The 27,640-nt window shown below is 49.1% G+C and overlaps 1 protein-coding gene across 5 annotated transcripts; it reads right to left on the bottom strand.

The window, feature by feature from the left end:
- Nucleotides 1-3,409: 3,409 nt before the first annotated feature.
- On the bottom strand, nucleotides 3,410-27,157 carry SEPTIN8 (septin 8). Of its 5 annotated transcripts, none has more exons than XM_018081080.1 (9): nucleotides 27,043-27,157; nucleotides 24,873-25,068; nucleotides 24,028-24,214; nucleotides 20,069-20,230; nucleotides 18,551-18,647; nucleotides 18,084-18,252; nucleotides 17,701-17,833; nucleotides 16,883-17,073; nucleotides 3,410-4,839 (listed from the first exon to the last, which is right to left on the bottom strand). In XM_018081080.1, the coding sequence occupies exons 2-9, from the start codon at nucleotides 25,037-25,039 to the stop codon at nucleotides 4,674-4,676; spliced, it is 1,272 nt and encodes a 423-aa protein (XP_017936569.1). In that variant the 5' UTR covers nucleotides 25,040-25,068; nucleotides 27,043-27,157; the 3' UTR covers nucleotides 3,410-4,673. The 5 variants fall into 5 exon arrangements, with proteins under 5 accessions (XP_017936569.1, XP_017936570.1, XP_017936571.1 ...); XM_018081081.1 differs by having other exon boundaries at nucleotides 3,410-4,836; XM_018081082.1 differs by having other exon boundaries at nucleotides 24,028-24,208.
- Between the last annotated feature and the right edge of the window lie 483 nt (nucleotides 27,158-27,640).

Genomic DNA, 27,640 nt, shown 5'->3' with positions numbered 1-27,640 from the left:
TGGCACAGAAATCAATTAGCCCTGTGCATAGAAGAGGCACGTGTCCAGGTTATCTGCCATTTAGTGTAAATCCTCACGGGATGCTGCTGGGATCCTCCACACCTGCTGTTCTACTCACCCCGCTGCATGTCCACATCCCACTGTGCACGTGCCGTACATTTACAGGAAGTTATTCCAACCTGGCTTTTTCCTTTCATAATATGTCACTAAGAGTCAAAGACATCATTTTGTGCAACAGGAAAGGTCCATGAATAGTTTCCCTGGCTCCTCAATCCTACCTGTCTCGCTCCCCCCGGGTGTTTCTGCACACCCAAATCCTGTTGGCAGGTCACAGGGCCTTGTTCCAGTCCCACTCCTGCCCTCACTGCCTTGGCTATGGACAACCAGGGCCTGGGACCCCGGGGCAAGGCCAGGAATGCCCAGCACAGAGCACCAAGCACAGGCACAAACCAAGGGCTGTGTGTCAGCTGTGCTGTGTTTTTGCCGGACGTAGGCGGGAGCAGGAATGTGGACAGGATTGATCTGGGGCTTCCAGAACTCCTCCACCAAACTGACCAGTGTGTCACAGGGCTGGAATGACTGACAGGGCCATTCCCTCACCCCAGGGAGTGTCACCAGGTGAGTCAGAAGGTACTAGGACCAGGTGTTCAAACAGTCACTTTGCAGTTTATTCACTGCCCCGGTGCTGCCCAGAGCTGTGCTGAACACTGAGACTCACGGACTAAGAGAGTGGTTTCACACCAGAAAGTGCATAACCCAAGGGGCTGGGGAGAGAACAGGGAGACCCTGTGCAGGTGAGATGGACCTGCCTGGGCTGGGAAGCGTGGTGTGGACCCGGAGAGTGGAGGTTGGTGATGCAGGGCTGCGTTTTCCCAGGATGGGCGTCAAAGCTCCCAGCCGAGGCTTCCAGCAGTGCCTGCAGAGAGATGGCCCGTGGGGCGGATGGGCTGTCCAGGCACTGCAGGAGCTGCTCGCTGTCCTTCTCAGGGACAGTCGAAATTAGCCAGAGGGTGAGACTTTAATTATTGTTTCCCCCTCCCAACTGCAGAGGATTAAAGTTCTCTGTGCGTCGAACTGCTCAGATAAATCGTTTCCAGCTCTCCCTGGGCAGCCAGGTTTGGATGCAGCCGAAGCCAAAGTCATGTGTGGTACCTGCTTTCAGGGGAACAGTACAGAGTTCCAGCTTATAGTGGTCTCCAGAGGGTTCATGGAACTTGGCGTTTTTAATGGAGCTGCAGAGACAATGGTGTGAGTTCCCAGGAAACACTGATGAGGAAGCCCACATGCACCACTCTTTGGAAAGAAAAGCAGAAATTTTATACCAAGTAACATACTTTTTCTGATGTTAAAGAGACACCAAAATAGTGTCTTGAATAAACACTTGAAATAGTTTCAGGCTGAGATGTTCTCATTGCTTGGTTCTTACCTGATATGATTCAGAGATGTTTATTTCCTGTAAATATTGGCTTAAGCTGGGTCCTGTGTGCATTGTCATGGCAGCCAGAGGCCGCCTTCTCACCTCAAAGCAGCTTCAAATAAGATATAAGAAAGAAAAAACCCAGTACATTTTTCCAGGTGCCTTGAGGGAGTCACAAACCTGGCTCTGTGGTCCCAGTGCTCAGCAAATTCAAGGGCTGCTAAAACTCTTGCAGAGTAAATCAAAACCTGCTCCTGAGCCCAGTTTCTCTGTGGAGGCTGCCTGAGTGGAACAGGTGCTGCATCGAGGCTTCAGTTTTCCCAGGGTGGGAATAACAAGCACGCTCAGCACCTTGTTTGTAAGAGCTGGTTTTGGGAGGGCTGGGTGCTTCCCCAGTCAGTACTCCAGTACAACCCAGTGCCAGGCCTGGGTCACCCAGCTGGGCACGACTGGGTGAGCAACACAAACCAGTGGTTTAAACAGCTCTGAAATGTGCCCTCACCCTCCCTCTGCAGACACAGCCGACAACTCCCTTCATTTCCAGCCTCCAGACATCCAAAATGCTAATTAGAGCACTTAACAAGATTTGAGTCTTCCTTTGGAGATACATTTACAAAATCATCAAAGCACTAACCGCATTTTTCTTCTAACTTTTCCTCCCCCTCAGGGCACAGATATCTCTCTGTTGAGTTACAAGAAAGCAGTTCTCTGGATTGCAGAAATAAGCTCCAAGTTCCAGTTTTACCCTGAAATGTTTGCCCAGCATCTTCAACAGGCTGTTGGCATCAGTGAAGGCAGAGATCTCTCAGCTTTTCCCTGGCCAGATTATTGCCTGGGAATGTAAGGAGCACGTAATCAGTTTACACACAAAGCAGGGACTATGTCTGGCAGCAGATTTAGGGAGCAGTCGGGGTCGTTGCTGGGGAAGGCCTTTAAGCACACACATACAAACATGTATGAACTTGAGTGTTTGATGAGGTTCCACTGATGCACAGTCCTCTTTAGGACTGTTTGTGTGAACTGAGTCCAAATGCTGTGATAAGTCCAAAGAACTCATTATCATCTGGTTGTCTCTGCTAAACACAAAACATTCATGTTATTGCTTTTCATATTTTAGTTTTGAAACTACAATTTTTAACCAAACTATGGGGCTGACATTTTCTGCCACTGGAGCAACAGCAAAGTTAGGAGTTGAGCTGAGCCTTGCAGCTCTCAATTCCATTTAGACTGATGCTGGCATGTAGAATCACAGAATCATTAAGGTTGGAGGAGGTCTCCAAGATCATCAAGTCCAACCTTTGACCAATTACCACCTTGTCAACTAAACCAGAGCACTGAGTGCCACATCCAGCCATTCAGCCAACACCTCCAGGGATGGTGACTCCAACACCTCCCTGGGCTTAACCACCCCTTCCATGAAGAAATTCTTCCTGAAGTCCAATCTGAACCAGTATCTGAGGTGAAAAGAGGAGTAACATTGCATTGTAAATAATGTGGCATTGCATAGTCTAAGAATTGTGGGATACAGGAATAAAGGTTGAACCAATAAGAGGATTTATTCTGCTTCACTTTTGAATTTCCTTGTTCTATTTCCAGATTCTGTAGCTAAACTAATTCAGAAGCAACTGAAATCAAATGAAAGTTTGAAACTTGTGCACGTGTCACAGAATGCAATTATTTCCCCCAAGGCTCTTACCTTCTTTATTCGATGTTTTCTTCTTCTCCCTTCAGGCCCAATTAAAATATCTCCAGTGCATTGCAATTTCTTGTCCTTGCAGCACAAACCAGTGGAGAGGATGAGGTCTGCATGTTTCATTTTCAACACACTAAAAGTTGTTCATGTTTCCAGGTCTTTCAACAACTTGGGCATAATGAAGAAGCGTTAACTTGTTTACCCCAGGTAACAAGGGCTCCTGGATGAGCATTCTGCTTCCCACAGACGTGTTTAACCTTGTCAGATCCCCTCACCATACAGAGAAGCACACACAGCACTGTGTAGGACGTTGGCTTCTTTATTTTTTTAAATTTTTAAATTTTTTTACAGGTAATCCCATTGGTGCAGACACTGGTGGTGCAGAGCTGTAAATGCTCTCCAGCCGAGATCTTGAGAATGGAAAGAATTATCCTGGATGAGCTTCAGCAGGATCTTTACACAGCAACACCAATGGATTTCTTAAACACTGTAAGCACTATGTTTTGCAACTTTTTTCTTTAAAGAAACAACTCCTTATCAAATAAGACTAGAAAACACAGATGCACACACACACACACACACACACACGCACACATCCTTCCCAAGATGCTCTGCAAACTACCTGTTCCTACCTATCTGCAAGTCTTTTAAAGAATATTGCAGTAATTTTATTTTAAAATTAATTTTTAAAATTTTCTACTATTTAAAACCTTTCTTTTTGCTGAAAAAAATTTACTCCTGTCTTTAAAGGACAACTAAAATGGACATTAAAAAGATTCTCATAATGCACAACTCTATGCCATTTTTATTTTTTTAAATACACGCTGCAAAAATATTTCTAACTATTTCCCTTCTATTAATACTGTACATAGAAAGCTGTCAGAGTTTTGCTACATTTCACACACAGGTTTTTCCTTAAATCATTTTCCTTTTCATCCCACTAATTATTCATTTATGCAATGAGACTACTCCGATCTGGCACTTAGTTCACATTGCAGTTACTGAACATCTGATAGAAACAATTAAACTTTATCTTCAAGAAACAATCATGTGCTGGTAAGGCAAAATTCATGTGATACAAACACATCCTAGATCCCTTTTTTAAGGTTATGTGCAAATACCGAGCCATTAGAGGCTGCTGATTGTGAAAACTGCCTTTTGCAGGTGCTTGTTTCCTCGGGAAATTCAGAGTGCAGTTGGAATTACTGGTTTTGCTGGATTTGGAGCTGCTGGCCTGAACTGAATCTCCTGGGCAGCAATCTGGATAACGTAGAAACTTCAGAGATTGTTAGGAAACACAGACCCTGTACATTCATTATCAGTTCAATGATTGGCAAGTACAAACACAAAACACAAAGAAAAAGGTGGGGGAAGCCTTCGGGTTTCCTGCTATGAGATGAAATTCATCTGTACTTCTGGGTGATGATATATGAAAACATATCAACTTCACTGACCTCTGCTTTTCTTTGTATATATATTCATATATATATATATATGTACACTCTCCCTTCCCTGCAGTCCCATGCCATGTGATGTCCTGCTGGCCCCATCTCCCCAGCTGGCTCAGAGGAACCCTTCCCTCCACGTCGCGCTCTTCACCAGGCAGCTGCAGCACTGGATGGCCTCCCACCAGCTCGTGCAGTTCAGGGGCTCCACGCTGGTCTTGGTGATCATCACCTTGGAGCTGGAGAGGCAGACTCCTGGCTGGCTTTGTGTTACTACTGACCTGCTAAAAAAGCACAGGTAGGAAGCAAAATGGCCTTTGGTCACAAATGCTGAGGGCAGGACACGGTAAATGAATAAAGGTGTGTGTATTAACAGCCTGCACTGCACTTCAGCAGCTCCTGAGACTTGTGCCTGTGTTCTGCCTTTGCTGCAGACCCTGCTGGTGCTAACAAAAGGCAGAGAAGGGAGGTTTCCAAATTCTTGGCCACAGATCCTGAGCCAGGAGAGATTCTTCCATGATGAGAGAGTCTGAGAGCACCTAGAAACCTGCCCAGTGTCCCCAGCCTCCCACTGAACACTGCAAAAAGTACAGTCTAAGCACAGATACTGCTTGTAAAATATAATCAGTTTGACTTCTAATGACCAAAGGCAAGATCAATTTTTTCATGGATTTTTTTCTACAGCTTTCCCCCAGTTTTATAAAACACATAAAACAGAGGGCACTGTCAACTTACTGTCCACCCATTTTGTGGTCTAGAATTTGTGTGAAATAACCTGGCCTCCTGCTGTCCTGTCCCTCCTGCCTGTTGTCTCCTAAAGAGAGGGAGCACTTGCCCACCTTCTGTGTGGTAATTCCTGGTTAAGTGTTTTGCATCAGGACCAACAGCATATTGCTGCTATGCCTTTACTGGGGCATCCAGCCTGCCCCTGCCCTCCCCCTAATTACAGTGACAGCAGCAGTGGCCAGACAAGGAAGTAATTTATCCTGAACTTACAAAAATCTGCATTTTTCCTTACAGGTGAACAGTGCTGAATTCGCCCAGAAAGAGCCTGTGGATCAAGAGCTAACGTGCCTGCAGCCACCCAGTGCTGTTTGTGTTTTCTATCTCATCAGCCAAGCTGTCCAGGGCCATCCCAAGGCAAGGCTGCCCTGCCACCACCCTTCTGCATGGAAGAATTCCCACCAGGGGAGGTTGAGGGTCACTGTAAGCCAGGCTGTTTCAGCACCTTTCCCACCTACTAATCCCGAATTCCTGATGAAGCCATGGAGACTGATGAGTGCTGGGATGGCCCCCCTGCCCAGTGGGGATGGGAGGCATGGGTGGCTCCTGCCCTCAGCTGCCCATGGCCTCCCTTACAGCCACCCCACAGGCTCTAGTGGAGAACTACTGCCAGCAAAGAGAGCAGCCAAAACAACAGGGAAAAAGCATCACTGTGCTTCTCAGAGGATAAAGACAGTTGGTATTACCTGTCTATTTTTATGTCCCTCCTAAGCAGTGTGTGTTCCCCTCAGTTTTAATGTCATTAGATACAACGAGCTGGGGAGAGGAGGGACTCAGTCACAATCCTTCAACTCAGAGCTCCAGCTGGCAGGCAGCTACACACTGCAGGGAGAACCAAATGCCTCCGTTTATTTTTAAAATAGCCATGATGAAGTTTGACAGATGGAGCCTTTCATCCAGCTCACACCATTGTTCTCTCATTAGAGCTGATCTGGCTCACCCCGTGGGAGCCTGAGCAGGAGCTGCTCTCGAGGAACAGGGAGTCCCCACTGCTGCCTCTGGAACAGCTCTGGGGTGGAACCAAGGTTTTGGGTCAGCAGTGAGAAGCCTCAGTCAAACCTCCAGTTTTCCTAAGGCCTTACCCTGGAACCCAGGGGTCTAGAGTCTGTGCTTCTTCCTGGTTAAACCATTAAAGACCCAATCACAGTTCCTTATGATATGTCTCCTTGTCCACAACCCCCATTGCCCTGGGCCCTCACCAACCAGCACATGCTGGTCAGTGTTTTTTAAATTTGTTCTGTCTTAGCAGACTGGGCAATACAAAATGCCTTTAATTAAATTCCCCTCAACCACATTATTTCTTATTAACTGCTAATCTTCACAGCAAAGCAGTTTCACAAAGGTCAGATTAAACCTCTCTTAGACTTTTAAAAACCAGCTTCACACATTGTTTTCAAACAAACAGGATTTTGGTTTTGTTTTAAATAATAGGGCCAGTGTTTTGAGGTGGTTGTTACCCTACTTTGAAGGTGTAATCCAGCCAGTACAGGATGGATACCACCACACCTGCAACCCTGTCACAGAATGGGAAGGGGTTCCATATGGACTGGCACAGGCTAAATACTGGGCAGGTGTCTCATGTAATGACATGGGACAAATAATTTGGGGACAGGGATGGGACAGGAGCAAGGAGACCCTCATGCTGTGTAACAGCAGAATTCATCAGTGCAGGGAGAAAGTTTCTGGCCTTCCTCCCCTTCCTCATTGTCTTACCTTGCAGGAGAGGAATTCCTGACCAGCAGCCTTGCAGGACTGATTGCTGAGAGCTGTTCACGCTTTCTGAAGTGTTAAATCTGCCAGAGCTCACTCTGAGAACACAGAGAGCTCTGTGTTTGTGCAGGGAGAAAGCCACACTGCTCTTCCAACTGCCAAGAGAGTGCCAAGTGTTCCAGAAACATCCAGTGCTGGAGACAGTGCAAACAACACGTGTGGAGAGACATGACTGGAACCAGCAGTGGAACCCAGGGAATTCCCACGAGCCAAGTCAAAGCTGCTGCAGGCTGGGACTGTGAATGCTGCACTGAGGGGGCTCTGCCCAGGCCAGGGTGCTGCAGGAGCAGGACTCAGGGTGCTGGGTTAGACCAGACGAGGGTCCCGAGGTCCCCACACACCCAGGCCAGGCAGCACCACGTCTGGGACACGGGATTTATTCATCCTACCCCAGGGAAGGTTGTCATTTCATGGTAGGGCTCCTCCCCCTGAGCAGCACCTTCCTTTTCTCCAACAAGCCGTGACTTGACTGCCTGTCTTTTGGAAGGAGGCAAGTTATCTTTTGTAGTTTCCATGAAATAAAATGTAAGCTTGGTCTGCACCTGGAATAGCCCAGCCAAAAGGTGATGCCCATGTGGATCACTGCAGGAAAGAGGGCTGTGACTGGCTCTGCTTCCCTCCCATCCCTTTGCTCTGTCTCAGGATTCACCAGCTGTGTTAACCCATGGAAATGCCAGCAGAAAAATCCCACACACAGTAATTAACATGCTGTAACTTTATCCCACAACAATCACAACCTCATGTTTTCCCCCAGCTTTGAGCCTAGGGGTATAGTTTCTTGCCCATGAGCTGGATAACATCTTAAAACCCATGAGCAAACCTGCTTTTCAAAACCTCTGCAGATCTCTATGATCAACATTCAAAAGCAAGCACCAATGTGAGTTAACTCCAAAAGACAAAGCCAGTGCTGAAAGGCCCATCAGGGCCCCTTGTTCCCAGTTGGGGTAAGATGCCATAGTGGGATAGGGACAGTTCACCTGGAGCCTGCCTGCTCTCCCAGGACATGCTGTGTGCTAAATTCAATTTGAACAGTGCTTACAGTTCAATTCTGCAGGAAGGCAGAGGGTGCACTGAGATGGAGCGAGGCATTAACTCCTGGCAGGTCCCAGAGCTCCCCCTGTTCCTCAGCAAGGTGTGCAACTGCAACCCCACTGTGACCGAAGCATAGCCACGACAAACAGAACTTAATCAACCCTTCTGAGCAATTTGGAAAAAGAACAAAACACTTTTATTCCCAATTCACCTACCCAGCTGGAATCTGACTCGACAATAGCTCCAAACCGGATGAAAGCTCTGCCAAAGAAATTAGACTGGTTGGCCTCAAAAGAGAACACAGGCAAGTTTAAAACAGTCATCAAAGCAGCAGCAAAGGCTGTTTCGAGGCACAGCTCAGCTCACACGGGGCTCCAGCTGCCCCCTGCTCTGTGCAGGGCACCACAGATGTGCAGACAGACAGAGCCCTCCAAGAGGACCTGCAGCTCTGAGTTCACGGCCCCAGGACACAGCTGGGTCAGAGCCTGGGGCTTCCCACCCGGTCCCACTGCCCCTGGCACACGTGGGGCCAGGGGTTTGTCCCTCCTGCCTGCAAGTGTCAGGAGGCCCCAGACCTTCTCCATGGGCCCAGCTTGGGCATCTTCAGGCCACAGAACTGTGATAGCTGAGATTTATTTCCAAGTTCTAATTTATGCCAAGGGCCTCCAGAGTTTGAGTAGCTGTCAGCACCACCCCCCGGGCACAGGGCTCAGTGCACCAGCCTCTCCACCTCGGCAAACTCCTGGTCACAGAGACAGCTGCCCTGGTAGCCCGGGGGGCTCCTGCCACACTCACCCACCCCTGTTCCTGCTGCTCCTCACCCCACTGCAGCCTCACCCTCCAACACGAGGCAGGGGCACAGGGGGGAGCTCCCTTCAAACCTCCTGCTCAGGACTGGCTTTGGGCTGCTCCCACCCCTGAGCCCCAGGGACAGCAGGGACAGCAGCAGCTGGGGAAGGGCAGGAGGCTGGGGCAGCAGCTGCCCCGACACGAGGGTGCACAGGGGACATCTCACTTCAGTGACAGGGCAGCAGGGTTAATGGGGGACACTGGGATCACGCGAGGGTTGTGAATCTGGCCACAGCACGTTGTTGTTGCAGTGGTTACACCTGCATACAAACCATGGTTTTAACAGATGTTTGTTAAACAAGTCAGTTTTGTTTTTATTAAACCCAACTTTGGTACAAGTAGGTCATTCCTGAGATTCGTTTACAAGGTTGTTTAAAACAAAGATAAACTGGGGCCTCTCCCTGTTCCTGTGTGAAGTTACTGAGGCACAGACATCACACTTTGTTTTTCCCCCTTCCTTTTTTTTTTAAACAAGTATTTGTGTAAGGGGAAGTCAGTCTGTAACAAACACAGAACTCACATCAGGAACACTGAGATCCAGCTTTAAACCATCCCCCCTCCGTTAATATGTAACATTTAGTTGTCCTTTAAAAGGGTTCCCTTCTCACCCATCCTGTCCCAGTGGGATGAGTAGAGCCCAGGCAGGTGGGAGGTGGGCAGGGAGCTCTGGGAAAGGGGTTCCAGTGTGAGACAGCACGTGCTGCCCTCAGAAAACTCAATAGAGGGAGGTTGGGGGGGTTTGGTTACAAAATCTGTAAGCAGACAGAAGAAAGCTGCACAGAGGAGTTATTGCTATGATAGGTGAGAATCCAGCTGAAAGATTAAGGAGTCAGGCTACAGGTGTCAGGTTAGGGACATCAGGTTCTCCAGTTACACCCCAAAACCAGACAGGAGAGGACCCGTGGGACCCTGTTACTGTGGCAGCTCAAGCAGCAAAGCCAAAAGCCCCTCACACTACCCCAGCTTTGTCCCTCATCTCCCTGCAGTCAGTCAGTGTTAACTGCTTTGGAGGGGCTGTCACTCCAAAATTAGCATTCTGGTTTTAGTGCCAGCCATGCAGCAGCCTGAATTAGCAGTTTACCTTTTGGCAAATATCTTGGATTTCAACTTTACCAAGAAACCTGATCAAGCAAACTGTTCCCCGTCAAAAGACACGGCGCATCTTAGTCCTTGCTACATATTCTCTTCTGTGCAATGTATTGCAAGCTTAAAGGTGAAAGCACCAATTAACTTCTTCTGCATGAGATGTTTTGGCCTTAATAAATCTTCTAATTAATATCTTCCTGTTGTAATGGAGTAGGCACTGGGAAGACTAAAGAAGCTACAGAAAGAACAAAAGAGAATCAGTGTTTAGGTTTCAGTTATTTACATTGAGTAAAGACAGCATGAAAGGTCAAAGCCCCACTCCAATGTAGCTGGGGCTGGGCACAGACACTGAACTTGGAGAAGCTCTCCCAGCTGCCAACATCTTCTTTGGAACTGGTAATCAGAGGATTGATTTAAGTTTTCCTGAGGAAAGACTGCTGATGGAACACCTGAGAAGTCCCACAGGATGGAGAGCTGGGATGGGAGAGCTGAGGAGCTGTTCCCAGCCTGGCCAGGACTGCAGGCACTGCCAGCCACACAGAGCTGGGCACACAGAGCTGGGCACACAGAGCTGGGCACACAGAGCTGGGGCCGTGGCTTTGCAGCCCCCTTGCCTGGAGCCATCCCTCCCAGCTGCACAGTCCCCACGGAGCAGCCGAGGACAAGGAGACCAGGCAGGGGTTGTGTCCTGAGGGAAAGCACCAGCACATCCCAGGGCCTTGGCTCTGGGACTGTAACACACGGGCAGCACCCACCTCACTGCTGAGCTGCTGCCCCAGCAAACCCGACTGGTTTTGTTCCTCACCTGGGGCTGCAGAACAAGCTCCCAGAGAAGCAGCACTGGGGCAAAGGCTGCACCACCCAGCTGCCCGTGCCAGCCGTGTCTGAGCACAGCACCCACCTCAGTCCAGCACCAAACACAGCCCAGGGGGCCCAAAGTCACCTGCACACAACTCTGTGTGTAGCACTGACCCCGAGAACAGAGAACAGGCCTTTGGGTAAAGCTTCAGCTCTCTCCGAAGGCAGAACCTCAGACCAACACTGTGCTCCTTTGTTGGCCTCACCCTAAGCACAGGATGTGCTTCTTCAGAAAAGGACACAGCTCTGGAAGTGCCCCCTGGAAACCCTCCAGCTCTGCTCCCTTCTCATCCTACCCTTCAATCACCTCTTTGCCACCATCACATCAGCAAAGCTGCTGGTAGAACCTGCTCAGCCACCAGACCCCACAAAGCAGATGGACCAACAAGCTTCAAGGCTCCTGCCCAAACAGGGATGGCTTTGGAATTAATATCTTAGAATTTCTCCCCAGATTACAGATGAGGTGCATTTCTGCATACTCTATGATTAGCTAGTTGTTAATTAATTAGCTAATTATATTTTTGAATGTTCCCAATAGTCACAAGACAGCCTGTGACTGGTAAGATTTGCAACCATGACACAGTATTATTTTGACAGATAATACAGAAAATGACTGGATAGCACAGAAAATGCACCACCAAATAAACGACACCACAAAAACTCAAAATACATGTGAGATTTAATAAAAGAAAAAAAGTACAAAGTGAGTGGAAAGAAATGAAAGTAAAAAAAAACCAAAACCACGAACCCAAACACGCTGGGAATGACAAAGCAAAGGGAAGCAGCACGTCCCAGAGGGTTGTGTCCCCCAGGCAGGTCCCCAGGAACCTCCACGGCCCCAAAACACCCACCCCATCTCCACTCTGGGGCACCCACCACAGCCAGGTGTGAACCCCCCTCAGAGACCCACAAAACACAATTTAAATTAGAAGCAGACAACATACACAATGGTAAATGTTTAAATGATAAAAAAATGGATAGTTTTTCCCATTAATACCAATCTTTTACAGATAAATGTATAAAACAGTCAAAGGACGTGTAACTGAATGGTTTCAGTCATTTCTGAAGGGTTTTCTTTCACTTCTTCTACCCTACCAGATGTAAGTCTTCAGACTGATGAGATTAGAATCACCACATATTTGTAACTTGTTAAATAAAAATAAGATACAGAACTACCCTATATACCACAATATTTAAATCTTGTCTCAGCCAAAGGAAAAAAAACAAGTACTGGGGAAAAAAATATGACTGAGTCCCACTGGGGAGACTGTGATGTTGAACAAGCAACTACAAGGACAAGGGCTGTCCACCACAACATAAAGTCAAAGTAATATAATAATCATAGTCATTAAAATATTCTTACATACATTCTGAATGTCATCTTCAGAAAAAGCTGTAAATTTCTCTGCAATGCCCATGGATTTGAAGGTTTTTACTCTTTCTTTGTAATCATCACTTTTCTTAACTACCTGTTATTCTAGGAAAAAAGAATTGATCTCTGATGAGCCAGGGCAGAGAGAAATCATTTGCATAGATCTTGGTGGCTGCAGCATGAGATCAGGAGAGAACTATCGACTGGGAACACACTGCTGAGGCAGCTGGGGGCACACCAGTACCACCAGTCACTGTTTCATGCCAGCATTGGCCTCGAGAAGCAGAACACTGAACCAAAGAGTGCTGCTTGCTCAGGCAATTAGTGCACCAGAGTTTCTCTCATTAGCAAAAATCAATAACAAATCATTTGCTACATGATTGGACTGCAGTCAGAGGTGAGGTGGAATTGTCTTCTTGCACGAAACAGAGGGTTGGGTTCCTTGTCTGGGTTTGAGAAAACCACACTAACCCTCCCAACGTTTGACAGCTACTGTTTAAAACACATCTAACCTGGAGGCACAGCCTTAATAATTAAATGTTCAGCTTTCAGCAGACTCCCAACAAGTGCAGAATTTTTACTCTTTGAAGAACAGCCTGTTCTAAAAGGTACCGTGAGGTCTTGGTGAGGTTCTTTCCTACGAGCATCAAGTAACACTGACAGGACTGTCAGGATATCCATGGAAAGGCCAATGTCCATAGGAAAACAGTTTAACACCTGAGCATGTATTCAGAAAGGAAAAACAAGCTGCTTTAATGGGATATGGAGGTAAAGAACCTCAGAGTGCAGCAAAGCCCCTGGACAGTCGGGCCCAGGCCCTGCCCCTCCTTCTGCACAGCACAGCAGGAGTTTGCTGACAGCCCAGAGACAAGTCTGCAGTAAAAACCACAGCAGAAAAATCCTGCAACATTAATAACTAAATAAACACACACACACTCACAACTAACACTTAGCCAGCCAGTGTTTTTATAAACTCTAAAGACACTATGTGAGGGTTAATATAAAATATTTCCTTTTGTTTAGCCTGGGATCTGATGGATGGATGGAATTGGGTCCAGCTATTTTTCCATGACAACATAGCTAGCAACTCTGTTCAGTTATTGTCCTGCCTAGTCACAAAATGGTTTGAGTGGAAAAAATTAATATTGATCCTAATTATTCCTCTAAGCTCAGTTGCCCAGGAAAACAAGGCTGTGATTTCTAGGCATGAGGAGTGTCAAAGGAAGCCCCTTCTAAGAAGAACAGAGCCTGTCAGCATAAACACAGAGCACAGCTCAGGAGCAGGGGTACTCCTTATTAGGCACATTGCAAGTTTAAGGTTAAAGAGTAAAAGTAAAGATGATGGCTTAAATAGTTTTCACAACAGTAAATACACTGGTAAGTGACAACTGAAAAGTTACACAAATCCTGTAGTTCCACATTATACAACAAACTCTTATGAAAACCTTTCTCTATAAATGTTCTATTTTAGCAGTAAAGAAAATTCAAAACATTGTCCCATGAATTTTATTAACCACTCTCTCTCTCTCTCTCCTTATATATATATATATATTATAAATGATGTAGAAAGTGTTTAGAGTAATTCAGGATTAAATACAGAATTACTGGAATGAGGGTTACTCTAAGATTCCCAGGGCAGGAAGCCTAAGCATTGTGGTTTTCTATCCATTCTAAAAATTTATTCGAGAATTTTGTTAGAAAAATAAACATTTCAGCATTTTTCATACCACTCCTCTCACTGTGCATGTACTGGGGAAGGTCAATGAGCAGTCACCTTAGCCAATTAAAAAACCTAAATGTAGAAAGCAATTATCAGCTGGTGGGTAAGATGAGTTCAGACAGTTACGGTCAGTTCATACTCGGCTGCTCAGTCGCTGGGTTTGGAACAAAACATCTTAACTTGAGGGATTAGCTGGCTTTGTTTAACACAATGTACAGGTTAGGTCAGCTCCTGCAAACCTCCTGATAACTCTGCACAGGTGACAGAGGGTCACTGCCACCACCGGAGACGCTCATTGTCACTTTGGTCCGCGCACACAGTGTTATGAGAAGGGTCACAGGGTGGGAAACTCAAGCAACTTAACACATGAAAGCACCAAGTCCACTCTTGGCCTGAAAGTCTGTGTGTGATTAACTGAAAGAAACAAAACATAAAAAAAAAAGCATGAATTAAAGTTATGAAAATTAAACAAAAGCAAAATGTAGCAAAATATGTTAAAACCAAGGGAGGAGGAGGAGGAGGACAAACACTGCTGGGGCAGCTGAAGGCTTCAGATGAGAGCACCCCCCCAAGGCCCTCTGCACAGCACAAACACTCTGCTTTCCCCCAGCACCTGCAATCCTTCCATCACCACCTTTCAGGTATTGAAGCTGCCAAAACCACTGTCTTGAACCAGGAGATGACAGAGGGTTCAATTAGTTCTCCTAAATCTAGAAGCAAGGAAAAACACCCCTCCTGCAGTCTCACAACACATTCCCAGTTCCTGTGAAGTCCCCACATGTTGCCCCCAAACTCCCAAACCTCCATTCCCATTCCACCCCCAGGGGCTCTCCTGGCAGTGATGCCCCCCAAGGACCTCTCTGGGTCCCCTCCCATCCCCTCTCTGCCCACAGCCGTGGGCACAGCCCCAGCCATGGGCTCGGGGGGGGAAGTTTGGCTGCTGGTGCTGGGGGAGAGCACTGCCAGCCACCAGCTCACCAATCCCAGCTACTTCCAGTCTGGTTGGGTGGACTGATCCTGGTAAGAAACCTGGCAAAGATATCCCAGATGAAGAGGGGCCCTGGGAAGTCATACCACTGGCAAAGCCAAGGGGAGGCACTTTCCTTTGAAAGTTTTATTACAAACTTTGTTATTTAACTTGAGCAGAAATCCCCAAAAAACACACTAGCTCACAGGTATGCAAAAAAACCCCAATGCAAAGCCACCCTGGCCATGCTGCACCTCCTCCAGCTGCAGAGCCCCAGCACTGTGCAGGGTCCCCCTGTGCAGAGCACATGCTGTGGGTGCCCCTCACACCTTTGCACCCCCGAGCTGCCTCCTCCTGACCATGGCTGGTGTCCAATCACCAGGCAGCAGAGGAAGGGTCCAGACTCACATCTCCAGGAGGGCTAAACCCAGCAAAGCACAGGAAACCCATTTCTGCTGCAGCCAGAGGGAGCTGAGGGGGAGCTGCAGCGTTTCCTGGCTCACCTGCACAGTCCATGCCCACCACAGTGACAGTGTGTGGCTCAGCGTGCTCACCTTCCCCAGGGCAGCCCTGGGCCCCAGCAGTCAGCCTCTAACTCACCAGTGAGCTTAGCTGGACTAAACTCTATTTTCAGCAAACTATTTGACAAACCATCTGGACTCTGTGAGGTGGGCCATGCCCAGGGCACGTCGAGAGGTCTGCAGAGGAGAGCGCTTTGGTTTTAACACATTTACACTCCAAGGAAACACTTAAATAATCTACCCTGTTATCTAACACAGGCAGAAACAAATTACTAGGATGTCAGTACACAGAAGGAGCTCCTCTGGTGCTGCAGTTCACAGCAGGGAAATGACAGAGCACAAGATCTCATCAGCAACGTGAAGCCAAACGCTGTGCTGTCAAGCACAAACTCAGGTGTTGCTACTCTCTGTGGTGTTTCTTTCTCTTGCTATCATTAAGAGGCTCAGAAAGCCTTGTCACCAGTCTGTCTGGGTTTGACAGAATGCAGTTCAGGCCCTTGAGCTCCTTCATGCAAGGGGAAGTAACAAAAAGTGCTGGAATAGCAGAATTACCAGCTTGCATGATGGTGTATCTCGTTTTGCTCCCTGGCCAGTGTTCCTCAGAGACTGGCTTGAATGGAAGCAGGATCACATCCTCCACCTTTTCTTTTAAAATCTGTCCTCCTCCTGTTCTGTCATTACACAACCAGGTGGCTGAGCAGCATTATTTACATGCCCTCACTCCTGCTGGCTTCAGCAATGCCAATTAACTTGCAGCAAGCTAAGATAAGGGTTCTGCCTTTAGGGGAAATGAATTTTCTTGTAATCAGAACTGTGTCTTGGACCCCATTTCACATGGAGCCCTAATGAATTGCCAAAGCATCTTTACTTTAAGCTGCTGTTTCCTTCTTTACAGCTCTGCCTCTAAAAATAAAGTAAGCACACCCTCTGAAGAGAGCCCAGGGCCTGCAGCAAGGCAGTGAGTGATGGGGACTGCATGCAGGAGACATTACAGCTGTGTCAGGGTTGTCCCCACTCCTCTCTGCTGGGCAGAAGATGTAGATTATTTCCAGTCCCCTTCCCACTTGTCTCCAGGAGTGGACAGCTTGCAGGACCACCTGAACTGGCTGTCCCAGAGGCAAGAGTGAATCCACAGAACCACTGGCCTTCTGACAATGGCCACAAATTGCAAACCCCTCCCACCTGCAGCTGCCCAGCTGGGGCACAGGAGGACCCTGTCTCTCCTCTGCTTTAAGCAAAGAGTCAGAAGGGTGGGAATTAGGATTCCAAAATCCCCTTTTCCATGTGCTGTCCAAGCAATTGACCAAACATTAAAGCATCTGAGCAGACCTCCAGCTTCCCAGTGGCAGACTCCAGTTCAGACACTTACTTTTTCTTGTCTTTGTCCTTCTTCAGTGGCTGCTGTGAGGTAGCCTGCAAGGATTGGGACTGCAAGGTTTCCACCGCCACTTTCCGCCTGTTGAAGGCATTCATCTCGTCTTCCAGCTCCCTCCTCTTCTCCTCCACCTTCCTTTTCTCTTCCTGGTGTATCCTTTTCAAGTGCTCAAATTTCTCATGCAGCTGGCAGGAGACAGACCCTCTCAGCACCTCCTCCAGCAGACACTGGGCTGTGCTCCCCTGCCCCAGAGCCCCTGTCACACCTCCCACATGAACCCCCTGCCCCCAGGGTGCTTGCAGGGTCTGGCACCCAGCACCCACCAAAGGCAGGGAAGACACAATAAATTCAGCTCTACCTGGTGCCCCACAGCAAAGCAGGAGGAAGTGTGAGCCCTGGAAGGTGCACTGAGGATCCTGGCTCACCTGCAGCCCTGCACGGGGCTGGTGACACTGTGGCCTCTGCTGTTCCTCTCTGGTTCTGAGGATGGCCCAGTTAATTCTTCCCCAGTCCCCGCTGCCCCTTTACTCTGCTGTCCAGAGGGCTCAGGGGGGAAGTCTCCCTGACATGGATGCTCCCCTAAGCATCTGCCACTGCCTTTCTCTCACCAGACAGCAGCCAAGCTTCCTGCACATGGTACAGGGCAGGGAAGAGGTTTCTGAGGGACGTAAACCAGGGATACATGTGTGTTTGTGCCTCGGCTGAGGAGTCTCCTCAACAGCTGCATGTGCTTCCAGGACCCAGACACTGCCCAGACCCAGATTCCCTGCTGGCTGTGTTCTGGGCTCCTCACAGTTTTTTGGCACACCCACCTCTCTCTCCTTCTCCTTCAGCTCTGCCTCTGTCTCCTTGACTTTGTTAACAAACATTTGTCTCATTTCTTCCTCTTTCCTCTGGAGCTCGCCCAAGAACTCTTTCCTTTTGGTCTCGTACGTTTCTTGGAGGCTGGGGAAGAAAGCAAATGAAATCCAGACTCTTTGGACACCGATGAGTGAGGGATGGGGAAATGCATGCCTGTCTATGTTGCTATAAGACAGTCAGGGAAGGGAACATCCAAGTCAGCTGCAAAGTTCAAACCCAGTGCTACTATTTTCCAGCTCCGCACCGTGGATACCCCCGACAAAGCTCCCACTTTTTGGGGCTGTCAGTACCAAACTATGGCTCTAAATTGATGCTAGAGGTGAAGGCCTCTCACCTGAAGGGCTGGCTGTCTGGGTCTGTGTCCTTGAAGCCCATCTCCTCCAGTTTGCACCTCCTGTACAGCTCGTAGTGGCGGGTGTGGGTCTGCTCCCGCAGATCCTCCATGTTCACCCGAATCAGCATCTCCCGCAGCTTCACAAAGTCACAGTGACTCTCATTCTCCACTGAGGGAAGCCAGGGAACAAGTCAGCAAACTGCAGGCACGGTGGGGGAGCACAAAGGTATGCACAGATTGACTCTCCCATCCCAAGGAATTCTGCTCGGGGCACAACACAGCCCCTTGGCTGGAGGGATTCCCACTGACCTTCCTACCTGCTGGTAGGAATGGGAATTCAAAGGAAAGATTGTCCAACCCCCAGAAGGCTGCACAGGATGAATCTGCACTGTTGAGCAGAGGGGCTGGCAGGGCCAGGGCTGGGGTGGGGGTGTGTGAGCACATGGGGTTGGGGTGGGCACCCTCACCTTGCACCACTCCCCACGGGTACTGCCGAGCCCGCACCAGCTTGTTCCCAACCTTCACCTCCTCCGTGCTCCCCACCACGGCAAAGGGCAGATGAGCCTGAAACAGAGCCAAGGCAGGGACTCAGAGCATGGGGCAACCCCCAGAGATCAGCCTGACCCTGAGACCCCCCTCCCCCAGGCACAGGATGTACTTCCATGATCCTCTCTCCGAACCTCCCGATCCCTGACACTCGGAGCAGTCGCTGCCATGACCTGGGATGTCACACCAGGAGCAGTGTGGGGCCACAGCACAGCTCCCCAGCAGTGCTGGCTGGGGAAATGTAGGAACACCATGGTCACTCCTGCTCTCCTCTCCTCTCTCCATCTCTCAGGCTGCTCTCACACGTGCCAGGCGTGGGGCACTCCCTGCCCTGCGGAAAGCACAGCCAAGGACATCCACACACGGGCCTTGGCACAGCTCGGGGTGTGTGGGCACTGCGAGGGATGTGTGCAGCACACAGTGTGTGCCTGCTGCTCTCCAGCTCTGCACAGCACCAGGCACAGGGAGGAAACAGGGCATCCTCCCTGGGATTGCAGGGAAGAGCCATGGAGTGGGTGCTTGGGCAGGGCAAGGCTGACAGAACCCTTCACAACGAAGAAGAAATGGATCCAGAAGGGTGGAACTGGGAGAGAAGTGGCCAAAAATATTTTCATTGGGGAAAGGAAGGAAAAAAAAAAAAAGCCAAGCAAGCATGACACCAGCTTTTCTCTCCAATGTATACAGCTTGCAATTATTAAAAAAGAGTGAATCCTCCAAATTTTCTATGAATTCAGCAAAAAAACTATTACAGTGAAAATATATATCTAGATGACCCAGAAATTACCGAATTTAAAAAAAAGGAAAAAAAGGGGGGAGGAGGGTGAAAGAAAAGACAAAGCATTTAATCAGAAACAGCTATGCAGGAAAAAGTTCATTTTGATAAAAAGATGCTTTTGATTTATAAAATTAACATGGAAACATTTCAGCTGTTTCTACTGCAATAGCTGCACTCTAATTTGGGAGACAGGAAGCTTGAAAGTGTTTTGCATGTGCTTCAGCCAGGTCTGAATTTGATCTTTGAATTTCAAAAGAGACAAAATAGAAACTAACAATTTTTCTTCTTTACTTTAAATTGGGTTTTCTCTGCTTAGCCTCCTTAAGTCAGAAGGCTAACATAAAATCTTAACTGTCGAATTTTTATTCGAAACTTCTCCTTCCTCAAACGTAAAGTAGCCTAAGAGCAGACAGAATGGATTTTGAAGAAAGTATTTTTCAAAAATTCAGTAAAACAAATCCTCTGGAGTTTCTCCAGAGAGCCGCAGATTAAACATGAGCCACATTTTAATTAATTCTGTATGCAACAGCCTTCGGCATCTGTCAGACCCACAGCTCGACTTTCCAACAGATTCAGTGTCTGGACACTCCCAAAGACACTTGCCCTTCAAATGCATCTTTGTGCAGCAATTTAATTTGTCCCAGCTCTTGGCAGCATCACTCACATTCATCACAGAGTTGATCTCAGCCACTGCCTCATCGTCCGTGGGGAACTGGTAGATCTGCACTCCATTGCTCACCAGCTCGCTCATGATCTTGATCTTGAACTTGTGCAGCTCGCTCTTGGAGATGGTGTCTGCCTTGGCAATGATGGGGATGATGTTCACCTGAGCAGGGAGGGAGGAGGGACACACCCCCAGGTGAGCAGCCGTGTGGGGGTGACCCGGGTCCTGCCCCACTGGCTGCTTTACATTTACACCTCACATCTCCCAAACCCACCGCGGGGCTGTGTTTGCTCAGGAGCTGCAGCCCAGCCCAGCTGAACACTAGAGGGAAGAGTTTTCCAGCACGATCAGGCTCCAAGGCTTCAGACAAACCACCCACCCTGCTAAGTGCACAAGAGCAGATCAAAGCTCTGCTCTGCCCATGTATCGTGTTGCACACATCAGAGACAGGGGAACTGTCACATTCCTGCTGTCACCCCTCCACTCTGGCTGTGCTGACAGGCCCCTTTAGCAGACAAGCACAAGGCTGAAACGCTGCACTGAGCTGATGGAGCCTGCCCGTGCTCAAGCAGAGAGAGCAGGGACTCCTCAGGTTTCTGGCAGTACCTGTGGATCCTCCCCAGGGACTCCCTGAGCCTCTGGGAGAGAATCACACCTCGGGCACGCTGTGTGGGTTACATGGACCACTCAGGGGAGGTGCAGAGTGCCACACAGCAGACTGGAGATCTGCTTTCATGCTGCTCTTGCTCAGCTTTGGTTTCACATCAGCCAGCAGTCTCCATACCCCACACAGCTTCATCAGCACAGGCTTCAAAGCCACCCACAAGCTGCAGGGTGGGGAGGTCCCCCTGTCCCCAGTACCCACCATGATCAAGAGTAAATGAGGACCACATCCCATATCCTTCAGGTGGGATGGGGCTCACTGTGGCCTCGTGCTTGAGAGAGCTACAGCAGGGCAGGACCTGTCATAGGAACCTCTGTTAGACAATGCTGCTGTGCCCAGAAAAGCCAAGTGTGACACTGCAAACCCCTGCTAAACAAACAACAACAGAACTCCTCTGTCTGAACAGCAGCCAAATTCAGAGCAGTAAAACACAAGAATTCAGACAAATAAGGGGAAAGTCTGATTTGCCATCTAACATTTCCCGACAGCCAACGCTTTTTGTCCTACAGAGCTGAAATTCATAGCAGCCAGCTGGTCTCCAATGGGTGCCCATTAAAATAAACGACCTCACTTTCCCAGCTCAAGTTCTCTTTGTAGCTCAGTGTTTTTTCCATTCTCCTCGGGTTCCCCACCCCCGGCTCTGCTTTAGCACTCAGAAACACAAGAGCATTTACTTGCTACAAATGAAGATAGTCTCAATTTGCTCACTGCAAATTCATCTGAGAGACTTAAATTCCTTTTTCTCAGCCACTGACCTGGCCTCTTTTACCAAGGACCACAAGCCCCCCAGAACAAGGCCTGCTGCTCACTGCACTGCTCAGCAGGTCGATGTCCTCCTTACAAGGGTAACAGGGCCATGGCCACAGCTGGGTGCCTCGCTGGCCTGCTGAGGGCTGAGCAGGAGCCACATCTCCTGCAGAAAAAGGGTCAGCTCAGGGCTCACGTGCCCCCTGCTCTGGAGTGGGATCTGCCAGGGGACAGGCACTGCCAGGGAGCTGGGCTGGGCACTCTGCAGCCAGCCAGGCACATCCCATCTACCTACAACCACTTCGGAAGATACTTCTGCTCTCTGCCTGTAACTAAATACCCCAAACAACAGCTGGCCATGAGCTCAGCAGAACAGATATTGTTTTACAGTACAATGGAAGATTTTGTTTACAAAACAGCTTTACCCAGAAGAGGTTTTGTAAATTTTACACTAAAAGTAAGATTTGTTATTGAAATCACACAGATTCAAGAGCCTGCCCAGCACCTGATGCCATGCCACTGGTGGGCTAAAGCAAAGGTGGAATCGAGCCAGGGCCCTCCAAACTCTCTGTTAAACCAGGCTCAGAGGCTGAGCCAGCAGAGCACAGGCAAAGCATTGCCTCTGATCCACCTTTCACCTCCATGGGCTCTGCTCTTCATGGGCTCTGCTCTTCAGCTGTAGAACAGGGCTACCAGCCACGTGAAGCTGCCCGAGAGACAGGCCCAGGGTCAGGAGTGTTCCACAGCAGGGCATGTCCCCTCTGCTCAGCCACAGCCACCACTCACTGTCACCACCCAGAGGGGACAGAACTGCCTGGGGGCTGCTGGCACCCCCTGCCCACACTGCCCCAGCACCACTGGGGAGTGCAGGGGGAAGGGGCATGGGGCTGCCAAGCATGAGCCTTTAGGGAGTGCCTGGAAAGCACCCCAGTGACCTGGGATGACACTGGTGCAGAAATGCAACATAAATCCCAAAAATATCAATGGGCTCTACTTGCTCATTCACTTCCACATGCCCGCCTGTGCGAGGCCACCACAGCAGGAAACCCAGGATGTTCTCATGCCGTGGCAAGAAGGGATAAAATGACTCCAGAGAGCTCTATTTAAGTGGAAGTTTAGAAACATAAAAAGCTTGCGTGTGCACAAAGTTTTCATCTCTGCACAAGTACAAAGGATTTATTTTGGTACTACCCAAGGACCACATTAAAGGCAGCCACAGGGAGATGTGAAAAGTAGGGAATGCAGAAGGAAAAGAAGAGAAATGCTTTGTGGGACCACCAGCACCAAGGGGAATCGTGCAAAAGCTTTCCTCCAAACATATTTCTGGGAACATGTAATGCTGGCACTGCACCAAGAGACAAGAGTTTATTAAGGGAAAGTTTTTGGATTCCTGATGAAGTCAGTGTAACAGGCATTACAGTTACAAACAGTCCACTGCAATGGGAAGCCAGTGCCTGCTCTGGGCTGGGGCCAAGGAAAAGCAGGCCTGAGCCCCAGGCAGGGAGGGCAAGGAGCAGGGACTGCAGCAGGGGGAACTCTGCCTGCCAGGAAAGTCCAACACAGCTGCACATGAACAGCAGCCAGAGAAGAGAGTGCTCCCTCTGTGCAATCCAGGGGATCCCCAGGTCCTGCCCTGCCTGCCCTCTGTAGGGTGATCAGCACCTGCCACCTGAAAGGAGCCACCTTGCTGCCAAAACACTGCTCTGAAAGACAGGAAACTCTTGAGAAGAAAACAAGAGATGCTGCTGCCACCAGTGACCTTTGAAGCCTCCTGCAGCTCCCTGGAAACCAGCTGGAACACCCAAAAGTGTGTCAGAAACTTGTTCTGAGCTGCAGGAACATCAGCAAGTAGCCAGTTAAATAACCACTGCCCCGCAAGGCAGAACAGTTTATGCACAAAGAAACAACCCCAGCTAGACCCTCTCATGACCCACTTTTAGGATTCCCATGACCTTGAGAATCCTCACCCTATTTACACTTCCAGAAGACACTGTGATCTCCTATCCAGATCACCTGGCATTGCCAGCAGTGACAGCTCACACACTCCCTGTGCACCAACACACACAAATCTTCTCCTCAGCCCTTGTCTCCTCAGCACTGACCACCACCTTAGGACATCTTCAGTTTTGGTGGCTCCCAGCCCCTCTGTCCCTGCTGACAGGTCAGGACAGCAAAGGTAGCTCCAGTTTCCACAGTTCAGCTGCTGGAGCTGGAAGGCTTCCTCACCTGCACAGCTGATAAAGCTGCAGCTGATGGCTTTATAAATACCAACTAATCTGGGTAAGATTCTTACAGAGAGGGATGCTCTAGAATTTACACAACCAACCTGAAAACAGGTTTTTCCTGACATTCTTCAGAAAAGTCTGTGAGAAAACAAGCACAGGACCTCAGCAACCACCAGCAGACAAAGTTTTACCAGAGTCCTAAAAATGGCCCAGCTGCCACACAGGAGTCCAGCACTTACATGAAAGGAACAACACCTTCCACGTGACAATCAGGACCAGCAGAAGCATTCCAGAAAGAGAGTCCGTGGTCTCCACTGCCTTACCTTGCTATCCAGCTTCTTCATTGTCACCAGGTCCAAGGACTTGAGCGAGTGCCCCGTGGGGGTGATGAAGTACAGGCAGACGTGGATCCTCGTGTCGTGGTAGTTGAAGAGGGACCGGCGGATCTTCAGCTCTTCTTGCAAATAGTTTTCAAACTGCGTATCAATGTACTCTACGATCGGCCTGTAACTAAAACCAGCCCATTAGCAACCAGAGACTGCAACAGCTTAAGGGCTTCAGGAGTTCTCCTGGACATTCCATGGTGTCACTTCAAGTGGAGTTACGAGACTCAAACACTTTAGCCTTTCAACAGGAAATGTGTGGTGTTTACACACAGACCTCATAATCCAAAGGTTGCTGGAGATTCCTGAGGCTGCACTGCAAAGTCTAAGGACAGTGGGGCATGGAAAGATGACTACTTGCCCAGACCAAACTCTGCCCACATCTCAGGGCTGAGCCATCTGGCTTAGCAATGCAACATGACAAGGAGAGACCTTGGAGTCCCAGAAGCCTTTACCTGGGGCTTGAACAAAACATTTGTGTAATTAAATGAGACAAGTCCAGAAACGCCAAGCACTGCCACAACAGATAATTCCTGACCCTGCACTGAGGACAGCCTGTTAACTGCTCACACTGCTGGAAGACACCATTCCCTACTGGAAAGACCTCCTACGACCTCTCTTTTTGGCTCTTCACCCAATCCCCTCTAGGTCCAGCCCCCAGCCCCAGAGCCAGCACTGCTCTGTACCAGCAGCAGCTCTGCAGTGCTGCGAGCAGACCCGCGGGCAGCCCGTGGGGAAGCACCAGAGGAAGCCCCCAAAGGCCGAGCAGATGGCACGAGACCTGCCTTTCATCTTTATTGATCTGATCCCCGAATCCCACGGCGTCCACGATGGTGAGCTTCAGGTGCACGTTGCTCTCCTGCAGGTCGTAGGTGCGGGGCCGCAGCCGCACCGCGCTCTCGTAGTGACTCGCCTCCTCCGTCTCAAATGTGGTGTTGAACAGGGTGTTCATCAGGGTGGATTTCCCAATGCCAGTCTCACCTGGGAAGGACAAATCATCGGCTCACTGCAGCATGGGTTCCTCACAGGTACCTCAAAGCACGTTAATTAGAGAGCAGAGTAATTTATACTGTGAAAGGTGGCTACAAATCACTCGTGGACAGACAGGTAATTGTCACACGGGATCTGCCCTCGTGAAGGCCTCCCATGCTCAATGCAAAGCCAGCACAGAGCACTTGGGTCTCATCTCCCAGTGAGTATCATAGAGCACAGCAAAACACACCATTTTCCTCTCCGTGTTCCCTGACTTTGCTTGGGACTCTGCACTAGAGAAGCTCTGAAGAGCACAATTTTAGGAGCTATTGAAGGATGCCTGGGATGCATCACAAAAAGCTACATCTCAGAATATTTGGCTGACAAGCTGTTTGTGAGCCAGAAAAGCTTTGAACTGCTGGTCCTCATAACAAAATCAGACTCTGATCATTTCCAGATTGGCCTACAAGGAACCCCATTTAAACTGCTCCTTCCCTGCACACAGAACCATTGGCCACAGCAGTGAACAGAAGCAAAACCCAAGGAGACAACCTGCTACTCCCTGCTCATTTCCCAGGCAGTCCATCCTGCTACCACTTCAGCAGAGACAGGCACTGCTGAGGAGCCCTACAGCAGATACCCTGCTGGGAGAGCAGGAAGGGGAGCAAAGTTCTGTTCCAGGGAGATGCCATGCCTGCTGCCAAGGGCTTTGGACTCTTTCCTTCTTCCAGCACCACAGGCTCTGCTCTTTGCAGGAGGATAAACACCTCACATTGCTCAGAGCAGGGCAGAGGCACATACTGCTTCCTACCAGCTGTGGCTAAGAGTTGTGCAAGAAAACAATGCCAGCTGGTGCTCCAGATTATTCTGAGAAGAGATATATGGAGAATTCACTACTGATGTCAGCTGCATTCTCCTCTTCACTTGTGGGCACTGTTGGGAGCAGGAACTGGCAAACAGGGTGGAGCTTTTACTTTCTTGTCCAAAAAAACCCCAAAGGCCAGATGAGAATGTAGGAGTATCCATTCTGGTATCCCCAAGAATGATACTGATTAAAACCATATTGCCCTCTGCTGCAGTAACCCTTCTGCTAAAGAACAAGTCCATGAAGTTCAAGACTGTGATTCCAGCCACGCTCTTTACTTGTGGTGTGGATATGCCAGAGTGGCTTGGGTATGGCACAGGCACCTTCTCAAAGCTGTCAGGTTGCCACTGAACAGTCGACACAAAGCCACAGGAGCTGCTGTCTCTGGATATATTTTTGCTGGTCTAGCAGGTCACACTTCAGACCCCATCCACCATACAAGAACCAGCCAAATCAAAAATAATGCTCATCTCATCACTGGAAGCAATTTGTCTCTAGTACTCCAGGCAGGATTGCCTGCTAGATCACATCAATACCAAAGGTAAAACCCATGAATATAATGAGGTTATTTTAAAGTCAGCCCCTTGCACTCACTCACAATCTCCCAGATAAATGCACTACAATCAGTAAGAACAGGAACGCTCCCCCTCCCTTTCCTAGCATAGAGGTGACCATGCTTCAAGCCCTCTGACCCACCTGGGAAGGCATTGACCAGGCACAGCTCAGACACAGATTTGGGGTGCAGGTTTACACTCAGAAATGACCAAGTTACCACCAGCAGCTCTCAGCTAATCCATGGTGCATCTCACTGCATCTATCTGGACATCATATTCACCAAGAGCTGCTCGTGCCAGCCACCCCAGTTTGCAAATGGAAATACTTTACTTGCCATACACAGTCTTCCCTTAATTCCTTCCTATTGCAAAGCTGCTGCAGTGGAGGGGATGAGCAATTCCTCACTGGTTACGGAAATTCTCCTGCTTTGACTCAATGTGATTTTAAGGGAGTTTGGCATTTCTGACTCGCTTAAGTCACTGCCAAGGCTTGTGGCACAGCTGGACACACCAGAAACCCTGGCCCCAAGCTCAGCCCGTGTGCTCGCAGAGGACTGTGCTCACCCACACAGAGGATGTTGAAGCTGAAGCCCTGGGTGACAGACTTGCTGACCAGCTGATCTGGGAGGCTGTCGAAGCCCACATGGCCCCCCAGGGAAAGGTTCCTCTTCTCTTCATTCTGGTAGGGAGAAGAAGCCAGATTAGCAAACTGCACTGAGATGGCAAATCAGGTTGATGAGGCCCAAGACCAGGATTACCCACCCTCCTGGGCACTGCACAGCCACCCACACAAACCCCAGCACTGCCCTCAAGAGCTTGTGTTCTGGCACACCACAGCACAACCCCAAACAGCCACCAACAACAGGAGAGAGGATGTACAACACTGATCTCTGGAGGGAACTGGGAGAACTAAACTACCAAGATCCAAAGAAAAGAAAAGACCAATGTGAGCTCCAGCTCCATGCAGCTGGGAGGGATCAGCAAAGGACACCCCACCACTGCGTGTTTTAGCACCCATTTCTCCTCAGCTTTTTTGATTTCATTTTCTGAAACCTTCCAGCACTGAATTCAGCTTGACAGCCTCTGCATTTCCCCCAAGCACTGATCTTCTTCCCTCTGCTGTTGCCACCACAGCGTGCTCTGTTTGCTCAGGGGGTGCTGC

Source organism: Manacus vitellinus, unplaced genomic scaffold (genome assembly GCF_001715985.3).
Source record: "Manacus vitellinus isolate BGI_N305 unplaced genomic scaffold, ASM171598v3 scaffold_51_pilon, whole genome shotgun sequence".
In the NCBI taxonomy this organism is placed as follows: domain Eukaryota; kingdom Metazoa; phylum Chordata; class Aves; order Passeriformes; family Pipridae; genus Manacus; species Manacus vitellinus.
The sequence above is the reverse complement of the archived record's forward strand: the minus strand, read 5'-3'. Positions and strand labels throughout refer to the sequence as shown.

Coding starts and splice junctions, on each gene's coding strand:
- SEPTIN8 (XM_018081080.1), bottom strand. CDS start 25,039: ATGAACACCCTGTTCAACACCACATTTGAGACGGAGGAGGCGAGTCAC. Junction 18,648..20,068: donor AGATCAACTCTGTGATGAAT/GTGAGTGATGCT, acceptor GCTCTGTTTCAG/GCTCATCTGCCCTTTGCCGT. Junction 17,834..18,083: donor CCAGACAGCCAGCCCTTCAG/GTGAGAGGCCTT, acceptor TTTCTTCCCCAG/CCTCCAAGAAACGTACGAGA.